Source organism: Camelus bactrianus, chromosome X, assembly GCF_048773025.1.
Source record: "Camelus bactrianus isolate YW-2024 breed Bactrian camel chromosome X, ASM4877302v1, whole genome shotgun sequence".
Classification (NCBI taxonomy): Eukaryota; Metazoa; Chordata; class Mammalia; order Artiodactyla; family Camelidae; genus Camelus; species Camelus bactrianus.
Window position 1 is genome coordinate 41768856 of NC_133575.1, and position 15337 is coordinate 41784192.

Below are 15337 nucleotides of genomic sequence, written 5' to 3' on the forward strand. Positions count from 1 at the left end.
TCCCTACAGTTCCAGACCCCCTGTTCTCAAACATCCCAAATTATAGGAGGTCTTGATTTGCCAATTCCTCAAGACAGTCTGAATAGAGACCAGAAAGAAGTTCTTGTCAGTATGGTTGCATATGACTGAACTGGAGATTGTGCAATCTTCTTTGGGAAAAATTTAAGGGCAGGAAGATGGATAGATGTCTGTTTAATTAAGGTACAGTATTGCCTGTGGGCAGGAAGATGAACTAATGAGATTCCTTCCAATTTGAGGATCCTAAATCTCTCTCCCTCATTCCCCTGCCCCCCACTCTGGACTCCTTTTGGCAAAGAATTAACATAGTCAAGGAAACCCAATAGAGAGGAAAATGAACATGGCTCTCACATCAACTTCTGATGTCACCTGTTTGCCAAGAGATTTGACTTGGCTATTTTATTCTTTGTGTGTGTGTGATAATTGAAGTACAGAGGATAACTGTGACTTGCCCAACATCAACTTGGTAACTGTGAAGCTCTGTGCCTCTTATGAAAAGTAAAAAGGTGTGTGTGTGCATGTGTGCGTGTGTGCATGTGCATGTGTGTGTATATGAGCCAGCTGATAATAGCTGTTAATCCCGTTATTATTGCAAAGGATTTAACTAGCTCAGTACTCCTCGCCTCTCCACCCTATCAAATCTTTCTCTTAAAAAAGACTGTACTTACACCTCATTGTGAATTTAACTTTCACAATGCTCCTAGGGCTGTTTGATTTTAAGCCTTTTCCTTTTACTTACCTGTATATTCAACTTCTCACTTTCTATAAAATCATTTCCCCCCAGCTGTTAAATACATTCAAGTCTCTTTTCTCTTTAAACAAACAAACAAATCCTTCTTTGACAATGCATTGCCCTCTAACTACCGCATTCCTTGAATCTTGGGAAAGCTTCTCAAAAGAATAGTCTCTATAAAATGTTTCCACTTCACGTCTGATTCAATTCTTAATCCACTGCAATCAGGGTTCTATTTCCTGCACTCTACCGAAAACTCTCACATTTAGGTAATTGACTAATTGAGTCGACATCTCTCAGACCTTATTTGACCGTTCTCTTGTATTAAACACTGTTAACCACCTACTTGCTCCTTTTGGAAACATTTTTATCCCCCCCCTTCAGATCACGATTGTCTCCTGGTTCTCTTTCTGCCTCTCTGACAACTCCTTCCAGGATTTCCTTCACAAGCTTCTCTTCTTGTGCCTGTCCTTTAATTTTTTTCCCAAATGGAAATAGTTTTATTTTTTCTGATTTAAAAAGGGTATATGTTTATTGTTAAAAATCAGGTCCTGGGGGAGGGCATAGCTCAGTGGTAGAGCGCGTGCTTAGCATGCACAGGGTCCTGGGTTCATTCCCCAGTACCTACACTAAAAAAACAAAAAAACAAGTCCTTCAGAAAATGACAAATTAAAACATAAAACTGAAACCCCACCTCCACACATTTTGATTTATATCCTTCTAATCTTAAAAAATTACATATACTATAATACAAATGGTATCATATTACAATATTTTACCAGCTCCCCCCCCGAATTTTTCATGGGCATTATTCCTTCTCAATGAGTATAGAACATTATTTTAAGTGGATACAGAGGAGAACCCTGGATTTGGCCATTTACGCAAGATACTGAGTTTTATGATCAAAGTGAAATTTTTGACCTACATGATAAGCAATATTTTTAATTAAAAAAAATACGAAAGTACTTGAACAGAAATGAAATGAAAGTAAAAAACAACTCTCCCTGCGGTCCCTGACTCCTGTTCTCCAGTTCTGCTCTCCAGAGAAAACCAGTATTACAAGTTTCTTGAGGTCGAAGATTTTTATTTTTAATACGTACTGCCAATTTGCCTCCCAGAAAGTTTGTATGGACTTATACTCTCATCAACACTGCACGCCTTCACCAATTTTAAAATATTTTGTCCTTGCCTCTTCACGGTTTTCTTTCTACACTGTATGCTGATGATTCCCAAGTCTCTGTTGTATCTCTAGCCCTGATCACACTCTCGAGCTCCAGGCCAGTATTTCCAGCTGCCTCCTGGACATGTGGATGTCCTACCAACACCTCTGATTTACCTAAACTGAACTCATTGTCTTCCCTCCTAAACTTACTTTTCTTTCTGTAATTCCAATTTTGATTGGTGGTACCAGCATCCACCTAGTTACCCAAATTAGAAACCTAGGAGTCATTTTATCTATTTCCTCTCTCTCCCCTAAAATAGTAATAATAGCTAATAGTTAACTGAGCACTTACTATTTGCACAAATTTTATTTGATTTAATTCTCATGAAAACCCCAGAGGTAGCTTTTAGGCTTATTTCCATTTTACAGAGGAGGAAAACTTGTTGGATAACATGCTCAAGATTTTACAACTAGGAAGCAAGGATTTAAACCCAGGCAGCCTAAGTCCATAGCTCACACATTTAAGCCCTATACTATTCTACTGTTAGTGAGCCCAAACTCGCTCTGCTTGCCACACAACAGGCCAATAAATTAAGAGACGAGGTGTTGGGGCGAGGAGTAATGACTTTATTCAGAAAGCCGGCAGACTGAGAAGACGGTAGACTACTGTCCTGGAGAACCATCTTTCCCAAGTTAGAATTCAGGCTCCTTTAATATAAAAAGGGGACGGGGGTTTGCTTGGTTGTTGCAAACTTTTTGGTGTGAGAATTCTTTGTTTTTGGAATCCTTTGTTCTTGCAGCTGTCCACATGGGTCAGATCATGGTGTCCCTGTAAACCTCCAACAAAACAAATGTTATTTTCTATTCTGCAACTTATTATCTTTATATGAATGAAAAAGTATTAATATCCTTAAAGGTCAGAGACTTGAGAAAAGGCTCTCCTGTATATTTCAGGCTATAGGCAACATTCTTTTACAAAAGGTGCAGAATCAGCAAGCCGAAGCCTAGGAAACAGAGCATAGGGTTAAAGTTAAAGGAACAGATCTAACATGGAGTCAGATTTGTTCTTTTCTATTATAGGGCCACCATATCTAATAAGATACAAGTCCTATCTATTTTATTTCCTCAATCTCAGTCTTCTCTATTTTCTTTTCTCCATTCCCACCACCCCCGCCTGATTCCAAGTATTATTGTAGATACTCTTTATCATTACTCACATTCAACTCAAATACATCTTCTATGTTGACTGCAAAATAATCCTCCTAAAACATAAGTCAGATCATCTTTTTTTTCTGTTGAAGATCATTCAGTGGCTCCCTATTGCCTACACCATAAAGCCAAATATCCTTTGCTTAGTATAGAAGGATCATTCTCATCTGCCCATCCCCAGCCAGACTACCTTTCTAAGCACTTCCATTATAAATCTGAATTGAGGATAATTACCTAAAAGTAGCATGCTGCTTCTAATCAGGATGACTTTGCATATGCTATTCCCTCTACAAGAAACTACCTTTCCCAATTTCCACTCCTGTTTGTCCCTTTACATCTTTTCATGTCTGTCAAACGCAGATGTTTCCTCCTCCAGGAAGCCTTCCCTGATTCCTCCAATTATTCATGTCCTATGTGCTGCTTTGAACTTTCACTTATTTTATATTTGTCACATTATGTTAGTTTTATTTACTTGTCTCCCTTTTCAGAATGTTAACTCTTTGAGGGCAGGGACTCTCTTATTGAACTTTAGGTCTCTAGTGTTTAGCATGGTGCCTGACACATAAGTAGTTGTTTAGTAGCTATCAGTTAAATTGAATTGAATAACTTAATTGTGAAATTATAGGGCCTGTACTTGGTTGAAAGAATTTCGGGCATCAATGATATGGGAATTTTTTTTTTTTTTTTGAGCAAAAGGCCAGTGCAAGAATAAAGGATGACCTAAAGGCACCACCTTTTAAAAAATTTAATTTAATTTTTTTATATTTTGGGGGGAGGTAATTAGGTTTACATATTTATTTTTAGAGTAGGTACTGGGTTCAATCCCCAGTGTGTATGCTAAGCATGCACTAAATCGCTGAGCTACATCCCCCGCCCCGCCCCACCTTTAACATGGGCACTACCCCTTTATGTGGGCCATGTGTAAATTAGTCATATAAATATTAGTATTTCTATAGATAGTCTCATGTAGACATACATTCTATCTCCATTGTGAGCTGCAAGCAACCCCAGAGCAGCGCCAAGTAGGGAGTTTTGCAGAGTAGGGTAGAGATACAAGGTATGAAAGAAATGCCCTCAATTTGCTGAGAAATGAAATTAACTGAGTACACCTGAAATTAGCTTTTATGTGGTAACAAGTGGAGGATGAAGATATGCCCGAAGTTTCCTGAAAAGTAAGAATGAGAAATCATCTTTATCCCATCCTCGCTGCTTTCCTGGAACCATAAGTTGTGCTGAGTGCTCAATTGCGTGTGAAATGAATTGAAACTATCAGTGGCACCGGTGGCGGGGCTGCGTTCTACGTTCTTAGTACTATTGTTGGAACCCCACCCTCCGGAGACCACCCTTCTATTTTCGCGCACAACCCAGATTATTCAGGTCACGGGGCTTCGGCCTATCACTGCAGGATCCTAGCTTGCGGGGCAGTGCCCACTGCTGATTGATGCAAGGTGTAAGACAATTTCTTGGTTTGAGGAGCAGCGATTGGCGGATCTCGACTGTAGTGCTTCCCAGGCTACTGAGGAGGTGCGTATTGTTGATGCAGGTTCCCGGGCCGCCACAAACACCGCCCGGAAGTCTGAATGAGGCCTCTTCCGCGCAGGACTTACAGTCGTCAGCGTGGCCGCTACTCAGATTGCCGGGCCCGGGCCGGGGCGGCGTGCGCGTGCGCGTGCGTGCGTGCGTGGGCGCGCGTGCGCGGCGCCGCCGTCTGTGGGTTGGCTGGTGATTTTGCAAGCGGGAGGGGCCGTGCGCGCTCCTGCCTCCGGCTTCTGTCCCCCACCCCCCCTTCCCTGGTCCCGGTCTCTCCTTCGGAAAGATGTCGGACACAGCAGTAGCTGATACTCGGCGCCTTAACTCGAAGCCGCAGGACCTGACCGACGCTTACGGGCCGCCAAGTAACTTCCTGGAGATCGACATCTTTAATCCACAGACGGTGGGCGTGGGCCGCGCGCGCTTCACCACCTATGAGGTTCGCATGCGGGTGAGTCACGGGGTGAGGGAGACAGCTGAGCCAGGACCCGGCGACTGGGCGGGGAGGGAGGGGGCGGGGGGGGCGGGGGGAGGCTGCCCTAGGGAGGACTGCCGGTGCAGAAGACGCTTGAGGGGTCATCTGCGGGGTAGGGGCTTACTAGGTTTGCGGAGAGGTCTGTACACTCGGTTGTGGCCCCAGGCTACAGAAAACTCCTGAGGGGGACATCTGACGGGCGTGAGGGAAAACAAGAACCCATGAGCAAGAAGTGAAGCATGGCTGGATCTGGTGGGGACGATGGAGAGGATTAGAGTGAGGAATTCAAGAAAATAGGAATCAGGACTGTAGCGACAGAAGGAGGAAAGGAAGAGTGGAAGAGGGCTGGGGGATGGAAAGCCCAGGCGATATGTCGCAGGGTCCCATAACTAAACTAGATTGTGTGAAGTCAGTCTGAAGACGGGGGACAGAAAGGCCCGGCTTCTTCCTAATGAGGTCTCCCTGAATGATGGAGTTAAGCAAAGCCTGGATAAAGGGAAGATAGATTCCAGGAAAGGGAGATTGTGGGCTTGGTGGAGCAGAAATAAGGGGAGTCTCCTTGAGACTGAGTGCTTCCCAGACTTGTGCAGAATTGACATCTGAAGGAGAGAAGTGTTTTATGCTTAAGTTTTCACATGTACCACATGCCAAGTCTCACTGGGAAACCTGGCCTTGCATGGGGATTGGTGGATTGTCAAGTTTGCCCTCATCCTTTGCTGAGCCTTTAGATCTGAAGTATCCAGAATGTTTATTTCAATATTTATTGGCTTTCATTTGGGTTTTCTCTATATGAATGGCCATTTGCCCTTTTGGTCGTAGACTAACCTTTTGGATTCATTCTTTTAGCCCCTTGTCCGTAGTTAACTTTAATATATTACATTTCAGGACTGCCCTAGGAGTGGCTTCTAACAGTGTGCACTACAGAGGACTTTATTCTCTAGTTCTTAGTCCACAATGCAAAGAGGGAATGTGGAGATAGAGTACATGGTTTGCAAGTTCTTTTGCCGAGTTGAAGTGGTTACAGGCAAGAAAGTTTGAAGACCATTTTCTAATTTTCCTTATGTTTTCTTCTCAGACTAGAGGGCCAGAATGTTCTCTATGGACAGCATGCTGCTCAAACAGCATTTGAAGACCTAAAAGAGTGTATGTGCTTTCATTTTGGAATGAATGAATTGAATGAGAGTGTGCTCCTCTCTGGGCTTTGAAATCTGATTGAGAAATGATGATCTCCAAATTCCAGATTTGGCAAAGTCCAAACTGAAGAAAGAAAAGTGAATAGCAAAAAAAAAAAAAAGAGAGAGAGAGAGAAAGAGAAACTCATCCACATAAGAACTGTTTGAAATCATCTCTTTGAGGAAGAATGCAAGTTAGAGCCTTTAACATATGACAAAAGCTAGGAACTGTTAGTGGTAGAGAACTTAATTACCTGAGGAAGCCCGGGCGTAAGAACTCTCTGCTGTGGAGTTTTGGAGACATTGTCTTGACAAATTACCCAAGAGCCCCGTAGGGATTATGAATGGAATTGTTCTCTAGTTCAGGCATACTAATAGCAGCGGGCAGTGTTCATCTAGTGCCTACTATGTGCCAGGCATTGAACTAGGTTTTAGTTTCTAAATCCTTACAAAACACCACTTTACAGATAAGAAACTGAGGAGGAATGCAGTTTAAGTAACTTGCCCAAGTACACATAGCTAAGTGATAGGCCTGGGATTTGAACCCAGGTCTGTCAGACTCCAAAGCCCATCACACGCTTTCCACTACACTTTAGTCTCTTTGGCAATGCTTAGTTGCAAAACTTTAGCATGCAGAATTTTTCTACCCACTGAGCTTTTCATCCTTTCCACAATCACTAATTATATGGTGATGATAGGGTTGATGGCAGTTCCTAGTTCTGTGGGTTTGAGTTAATTTGTATTGTTTATGTTAATTTGTATGGCAATATAGGCTTTTGATATTTTTACTTAACTCTGTTTTGGGGAAAACTGGTAAAATAAGTTGGTTTTAAATTGCTATTTTAAGTGCCTAATCATGTTAGGCATTATAGATAGGGAGCATGAGACTCAGAGAATGGGCTTTGGGAGGTAGGTATTGTGTATGGTAGAAGCAGATGGCACTGACTTCTTTTCTTTGTGTAATAGCTCAGGAAAGGATCCCCCTGCTCTGGAAGAAATAAGGATTCTGGAGAGGTGTCCTGGTGACTTCACATGATATGTATGGAACTTTTCAAATGTCAGTTGTCTTGTGGACTTAAATTTTGCTTCTTACGCTCCTTTTCCTTGATTTTTTGTTGATCAGAGCTGAAGGACTCTATGCTGTAGTGCACAATCTTGTCTTCCTCATACAATTTGTAGGTTGGAGCTGGGAGAGTATCCTGGTACATAGTAGCCCCTTCCTTAGATAGCTAGGTGCTGAGATGAAAGGCCATTATTGTCACCATCCTGTGGGGGTAGGGAAAGAATAGTATTTTTGTAAGTCAAAGAAGGAAGTCCACAAAATGGCAGTAGTGGTTTTCACTGTGTCTTGGAAGAATCTACTCAGCATTTTTTTTCTTTTCTTAGGCCCTTCTGTTGGCTTCTGTAAAAGCCTGCTAGTTAAGGTTCTACTGTTTGGGGATCACAGTGTAATGAATTCTGGTGGAAACCTAGAATCACATGATACCGAAGGGCATTTTTTCTTGCATGATTATTTTTATCCCTAGCTTTATTGAGATATAATTGACAGATAATATTATGTAAGTTTAAGGTATACAATGTGATGATTTGATACACATGTATTTCATGCAGGGATCTGAGAATGTTCTCTATAATGGTTTATTTTGAGTAGTTAATACATGCACATGGAACAAAATCAAAAGGTAGAAAAAAGACTATATTTATTGAAAAAAAATCCATGTATAAGTGGACCTGCACGGTTCAAACCTGTATTGTTCAACAGTCACTGTACTGTAAAAACAAAGTCTCCCTCTCTCCCTCTGCCCTCTTTCTGAATAAACAACTGTTTCTACTTTTTAATTTAGTCTCCTAAAGAATAGTTTAGGTAATAAAATACTACTTTACATGTATCTCACTCCACTTCAACATTGACATTCCTTGGACCTTGATCCTCAGTAGAGTTGTATCTAATGTAAGATGACCAGTTATGTGGCTTTTGATGCCCTATACCTAGAACTGGATCCTGAAAAGACATCTTGCAGACTTGAGGACTGACTACGAGGCATGACATAGTGAGGAATGTGAGAAGCTCTAGCATAGCATCCTGGCAGGATGCCCTTTTCCTGCTCTGAGTCAGTTGTAGAGAAAGGAGAGGAACTAACTCCTTTTATTTCCATCTGCTGATTTGAATTTGCTGGAGGGAAATATAGTTAGTATTAATACTTCTGGTTGGCCATTTCCATTTAGAACTTGTAGATCGGAGTGAGGATCAGGGTTTTTTGCTTGTTGGGGTTCATGTTGCCCTTGGAACCTTGGGAAAATTCTCAATGATTAAGATGTGAGAATAAGCTGATTTACATCAGGGAGCACACCAACTTAAACATTGCTATTTCTGCTGCGCTTGCTAGATAAGGAGAGGGTGAACATACATAGGGCCTCTGTTAATCGATTGAGTATTGAGTAACTTGCATAGTCTGCATTTAGGGAAATGGCAGGAGTAGTCATGACTCCTGATTTCAATGAAATTATAGTTTAGTTAGGTAGCAAGACTAACACAATGCATAAAACAATAGTGTGTCAGGCAGTACAAAAGTATAAGTGTCATAAGAGTTCAGAGGAGTGGGAGATCAATAAATTAAGCTGGTGTCAGGAAAGACTTCCTGGATGAAGTGGGACTTGAGCTGGGACTCGTAGAGTGGAGAGGATTTGGACAGGAAAAGCAGAGGAAGCCATGCTTTGGGGGTGCTTATCTCTTGTTCTTTACAGAGAACTTAAATTCACATTTCAGTTGAAAATGTAATACATACAGATGGTAAATTCAAATTTTACAGTGAAAAATGACCCACCCATTCTAGTTGTCTAGTCTTATTCTCCAAAGTCAATCACTATTACCAGTATCTTTTCATAAATATTTTATTCATAAATATACATGTATACACATGTACATATCCCTTTTAAAACTACAAATAGAGACAGGTGATATATACTGTTCTGTACCTTGATTTTTTTTCATTTGTATATATATATTTTTTATTGAAGTATAGGCAGTTTGCAATGTGTCAGTCTGGCATACAGCATTATGCTTCAGTCATCATAAACATACATATATTCATTTTCATATTCTTTTTCACCATAAATTACTACAAGATATTTACATAGTTCCCTATGTACCTTGATTTTAATGCCTAATATCTTTCTATACTGGGTCATATGTATCTTTCACATTCTTTTCATAGTTGTATTCCACTGTATAGGCATACCATAATTTATTTAACCAATGTAAACCAAAATGTAAGGGTTTTCACTGAATTTGATTTGCAGTAATAATAAATGTCCATCAATAGATAATTGGTTAAGTAAATTATGGTATGCCTATACAGTGTATATACATTTTTATGTACAGCTTCAAGTCTCCTTGTAGGATAAATTCTAAGCAGCAAGGGACTTCTGGTCACCACCCGTGACAAGGCTGGATGTGGTAAGGATTGGTATTCACTCGCTGGTGTTTTGAAAGGTTGTAGGACCATGGTCCATAGGAGCTGTTTCTTAAGACCTTTCCAAGTGGTTCTGACAGGCGGCCATCACAGGCTGAACATTACTAACCATCTCTCTTCTCTCATTCTTTATTCCCTGTAGACAAACCTACCTATCTTCAAGCTGAAGGAGTCCTGTGTTCGGCGGCGCTACAGTGACTTTGAGTGGCTGAAAAATGAGCTGGAACGAGATAGTAAGGTATGGCCTTGTGCCCTGTGTGGCAGCCTTGGGAGAGGAGATCTGCATAGGCTGAGAGGGCGTAAGATGGCATAGTCTATAAAACCGCGAAGGCAGTAGAGAGGGTGGACGTACTCTATCTACCAAATCCCAATATATTGGATCGGATATTGAGTATCCAATATATTGAATCCAATATATTGAAACTTGAAAGTGGTAAGTTCAGGAGAAATTTTAAAGAAAAATCATTACTTGACTTAGTGGCTAGTAAAGTCATATAACTTAATTCCTGTAGGTACTACAAATGGGAAGTATGGCTGAATTCTTGGATGGTAGTGAAGAATATTTGGAGTTTATTTCCTTTCTTTTGAGATGGTAAACCTGTCCTCCCACAAAAACTGAGCTGGATTAATTTTTGACCTGAGGCATCCTGACTGTTCTTATGGTCTCAGTTTTTGCAAGTTGCTGGCTATGGCATAGGATGGACCCTATGCCTAATAGGAAATGAAGTATACAGTGCTTTATCATCTCGTCCCCTCTCTGTCCTCTCCCGTGTGACTGATATTTTGTGTCTGCCTGCAGATTGTAGTACCACCACTGCCTGGGAAAGCCTTGAAGCGGCAGCTCCCTTTCCGAGGAGACGAAGGCATCTTTGAGGAATCCTTTATTGAAGAAAGGAGGCAGGGCCTCGAACAGTTTATTAACAAGTAAGCCACGATCCTGGGGATTCCTCTTGCTACTTTTGCCATCTTGATCTTTCTGTATGTTTCATCTCTCTCCTCTTTTGTAATGGGTAATATGACGTGGTGCCGATTGTGTGGTGGGCTAAGTGGACAGTAAAACTCCTTTCCACTGAGCAGAATGCTGATCCTGTCCCTCAGAGCCCGAGAAAGCAGTGCATGTTGGATGTGTGTAGGGATTTCCCTGTGCCTTACCCCTCGGTCCCCTTCCCCTCTACAATGTTAGGGTTGAAGCGGTGCCCTGCTGCTGTCCTCTACTTGCTTGAACCTCAGAGCTGACTTTGTCCTTCTTCCCCTGTTCCATATCCTCACTACCATCCTTCTGCGAATTCTCTCTGATCCCAAATACTGCTGATAACCATCTTGGTCTCTTTATAGAATTGCTGGGCACCCACTGGCTCAGAATGAACGCTGCCTACACATGTTCCTGCAGGAGGAGGCAATTGACAGGAACTACGTCCCTGGGAAGGTGCGCCAGTAGGAGACCCTCTACCACCTGCCCTCTACTTTCCTGCTGAAATGACATTGGTTTTTACACTAAGCCTCTCTCTCTCTTTGATCTGAAGTTGGCTGTGCCCATCCCCTGGCCTGATAGACTGTCTGGCATTGTGTTCCTTGGTACCTGACTATACTGTGGGCACTCTGCTGGGATCCTCTTCTCTGAGGAGAGGTGGGAGACCACAGGCAGATGCCCTTTGCTTGGGGTTGGGGAGTGGGTGGGGGGATTGGACTGGAAGGCAATTTCTTGGGCATTTACCCATGCCAGAAGGCTAACCTTGAGGGGGGCGGGTCTTGTGCTGGGGTGGGGCACTTGGATACATACTGATGCTGCAAGTTCAGGGGATTTTTCTTACTCTTAGGTTTAACCAGGAACGCTGAGCAGGGAAAGACCCTGCCTTTCCTACCTGCATGAACTTTTTTCCTTTTTGGGAAGGTGGCAGAGACCCAAAAGTTCTCCTTGTTTTCTCTAGGCCTGTTCCCAGTTTTCTCAACAGTTTCTTTTGTTACTTTCTCTCTCCCTTGTTGCTTTTCATGGCAGTAATCCTCTTACAGTCTAAGCAGTCTGTTTAGTGGCACAAGGTGTGTGGGTTTTCTGGGCCCATCATCATGGCTGCTTCAGATCAGAAGAAAGCCATAGGGCAGTAAGGGAGCTCCTGTTGCCTACCCCCTCTCCGTTGTGGCTCCCCGCTCTGGCTGTCTTTTCTTGCTCACCAGCGGTGAGTCAGTATGGGCTGAGCAAGCAGTTCTTCCTCCCCCAAGCCCTCACTACTTATGGGTTAACTTTGCAGGTTTGGTGGTGTGAGGGCTGGGGGAAACTCACCACTGCCAGGTAACTCCCTGAAGGGTGGGAGTGGATCATTTTCTAGGTACCTCCCAGTGGTAGGGAAGGACATCACCATTCTCTTCCTTCCATTCTCCCTTCTCCTCATCCCATTTAGTGCTGCCATGGGGCAGAAACACATGAGCAAACCACACAGTTCTGACTTCTCCTAAGCACTTTGAGCTGTTGAATGGGGCTTAGGGGCAAGAGTTGTCACTGCCCTCCCCAGCTTGGTCACAGGGTTAATGAACTGCCTGCACTTGTTTCCCACGGGACTCCAGCATTCTCCCTGGAAGTTGAGCTAGGGACAGCAGCTGGGTATAGATTTCCAAAATCTTAGAGTCTGAAGCAGCTTCTTGAGGCTGGCGACTTTCCTGAGCTTCTGTCTAAGAGGTAGTGGTTTGTTTGCTGGGGCCCGATATCTATCCCAAGTGGTGGGTTGGGAGCAGGTTAACTCTGGTGTTAGGTCAAAAGTGAGGGCTCTTTGCTTAGACTCCCTGTCGTGGGAGGATTGGAGTTCTTTTATATAGGGTCTTGGGGAAAAGGGACAAGACCATGATTGGAGAGATTAGGATTGGAGTTTGACATGAGATTTGGAGTCCATCTAAATGTTAAAGTTCCCTGAGACAGATCAGCTCTCCAGCTGCCGAGCCTGTGCCAGGGGCTGAGCAGCGCCTAGAGAGAGGCTCTGCTCCCTTTCCCATCTCCCCAGTGTTGGTGGTGTTGCTGCCTTTTTCATTTGTATCCTCTGTTACTGATTTTTTTTAAGATTCCTTCTTTCATTGTGCACAAGTTCTGAGAGCCTGAGGCCCCATTTCTGCTGTGTATATATCCTGACTCGGGGCTTTTATTCAGCAAAATATTCATTCTTCTGTCAGACAATGTCATATTCAACTCTGTTCATATTAAACCACTGTGAAGCAAGCCTCTGTTTTCCTGCTTAAGTCGTAAATTTAGTAGTTTTTAGTTTCTCAGATATTCTGGGTATTGTGCAGAAATCATACAACATGGTCAGTGTCCTGAAGTGATAAGTAAGTTTTACATTTAAATTCATTTAAGTTGAAAAAAAGCTGAATCCTAGCTGCCTGTAGCAATATTTACCTATCCTTCTTGCAACATGCAATTGACTTTGTCACAGAAGAAATGTATCTGCTTGCAGGAAGTAGCCATAGGGCTCAGTAACTGTGGTTTGGGTCAGATTTAGCAGATTTGGTTTTTAAGCTTGTGGGTTTGTGCTAATTTGGGCAGAATATATTTATAGTATGTGTGTGTGTGTATGTATATGCATATGCTGTCTGTGTACATAAACACATGTGTGCATGCGCTCATCCTCAAACATACCCACTCACCTACAAACACTGTTTCTTGCAGAGGCTTTTTACCTTAATGGAGACATTTTTCTTTCAGATAGATTTGATGCAGGCAGAAAGGTGAGTGAACTCTGAGAACTTCTGACGATGGATATTTTCACATGACCAACGGGTTCTGAAATGGCTTCATACACAAATGGGGTTTTGGGAAAGGTTTGGAATGAGAGGTCAGTAGGAATCTTGGCATTTGGGAAGTCAGAACTAATTTTAATTGTGTAACTGAGCAGGGAAAGAAGGTATAGAAAGTGATGTGGCCAAAATGTTATGAATTAAGGTGACTTAACAATGATCTTTGAATCTTAAGTAGAAGAGTGGGGGCTGAATTGAAGTTAAGAGGTTTTGGTAGTTCAGGAATTAGATGACTAAAGATATCTGGGGGGATAGAGAAAAATAGCTGTTTCTGTGAGATTAGAGAAAGGAAGAGTAATAAGAGAAATGCAACCTTCATAGGCAGCAGTGTTGAAGAATGAATTAGAGACTAACTCGAAAAAGCAGCTATAAAGTAAAATATTAACAAAATTTTGGACATGTAACATTATTTAACAAATACTAATTAATAGCTACCTGTGTGCCCAGGCTTATGCTAAAAGCTGGGCTGTGGTAGGGTGGGGTGCTCATGGTACAAATAAAATGATTACATTCTCTTTCTTCGTAGACCTTATACTTCTTACACTTTGTTTAGGAGATGTCTATACAAGGCAAAAAAATGCTAGAGACAAAATAGTTCAGAAACATCTAGTTAGTTGTCAGTCTTTTTTACTATTAGGTCTGGTAAATTCCCTCTTTTTGGAGTCAAATGTAACTGTCCTGAAAGAACCCTAGATCCAAGCCCATCAACACTGAGGAGAAGAAGCATACTTTTATAAGGAATTCAAGTTTATGCATGCATCTAGGTCTTTACTACTAATTAATCTCCTTTATCCATATCACAGAAGCAGCTCAACCTTACACTGGGACCCAGGGGACAGAAGCTAACAAAAAATTTTGAACATAGTACCTAGAGCCAAAAGAAGTCTAAATCTTCACATTCTATGATTACACATTCCAAAGATGTCTTATCTACCCTTTGAACCATTCTTTGAGATGAGTTGAGCTAGTGAAGGGTGGGAAAGTTGGACAGCATTCAGGTGTTTCTGGAGTTTTTGTTTGATGAGATATCCTACGTAGGACACTTCTGTCTTCAAATATGTGCTGTAATAATTTAAGTAAAATTACTTTTTTGCTGTAGAAATGCAGACCAGCTGCTCACTGAAATGGGTATTTCTCCCTGTCCTTGAGGACTGTTGTCACTCTTGGTCTTCTCTTCTTAGACACAATAACAGTTCTAATTTTTCTTCACTTGGCTCGTTTTTAACCCTTTTATCTTTGTTATTCTGAAATCTCTCCAAGGTCCTTACATGTCCCTAAGTCACAGAGTCTAAAACTGGACATTAATTATAGCCTGAAGTTTGGGTGGTTGTTAGTCCATTTATACATTGCAGTATTCAAGCTTACTTTTAAAATATAAACACTTTGTGACTAATTTAGCTTATGGTTCTCTGCCACTCCCTTCCCGACCACCCACCGCCCCTTATTCTTCCTTTTTTTGCCCTGCACACATAGAAAATTATTCCCTATTTTACTTTTATTTTCTCACTCCCTCCTGCTTGCCTATCTACCTACCTACCTACCTATCTATCTGTCTATCTATCTTTGCTTTTGAGAACAGAAAACTCATTCCTTACCAAAGAGACAAACTTGGGTAATTATTAACATTATACAGAATAAAAGGTTCTTTAAATCACGGCAGGCTTCCTTTAAATAGGTGCTTCCTATGGTTGTTATAAGTGTTTATATATAGATTGTCAACTACTTGATATAGAAAAACTGAACGTAAAGAATTAAGAGGCACTGCCAATTGAAGATCAATCAGAAATT

General features: G+C 41.8%; 1 protein-coding gene and 1 long non-coding RNA gene across 2 annotated transcripts; both read left to right on the plus strand.

Annotated features, from left to right (window-relative positions):
• Positions 1–4818: 4818 nt before the first annotated feature.
• On the plus strand, positions 4819–12974 carry SNX12 (sorting nexin 12). The gene is made up of 4 exons (XM_074358887.1): positions 4819–5103; positions 9915–10010; positions 10572–10696; positions 11108–12974. Exons 1-4 carry the CDS (start codon positions 4939–4941, stop codon positions 11208–11210), a joined length of 489 nt encoding a protein of 162 aa, XP_074214988.1. The 5' UTR covers positions 4819–4938; the 3' UTR covers positions 11211–12974.
• Positions 5202–9901, plus strand: LOC141576223 (uncharacterized). The gene is made up of 3 exons (XR_012504535.1): positions 5202–5239; positions 6203–6270; positions 7266–9901. It is a non-coding gene; the product is annotated as an uncharacterized LOC141576223 (long non-coding RNA).
• Positions 12975–15337: the final 2363 nt, after the last annotated feature.

What these genes read in the sequence shown, in the direction of transcription:
- SNX12 (XM_074358887.1), top strand. Translation starts at nt 4,939, where the DNA reads ATGTCGGACACAGCAGTAGCTGATACTCGGCGCCTTAACTCGAAGCCG. An exon ending in AGCTGGAACGAGATAGTAAG is followed by an intron (nt 10,011 to 10,571) that starts GTATGGCCTTGT and finishes GTCTGCCTGCAG; the next exon opens with ATTGTAGTACCACCACTGCC. An exon ending in CTCGAACAGTTTATTAACAA is followed by an intron (nt 10,697 to 11,107) that starts GTAAGCCACGAT and finishes GTCTCTTTATAG; the next exon opens with AATTGCTGGGCACCCACTGG.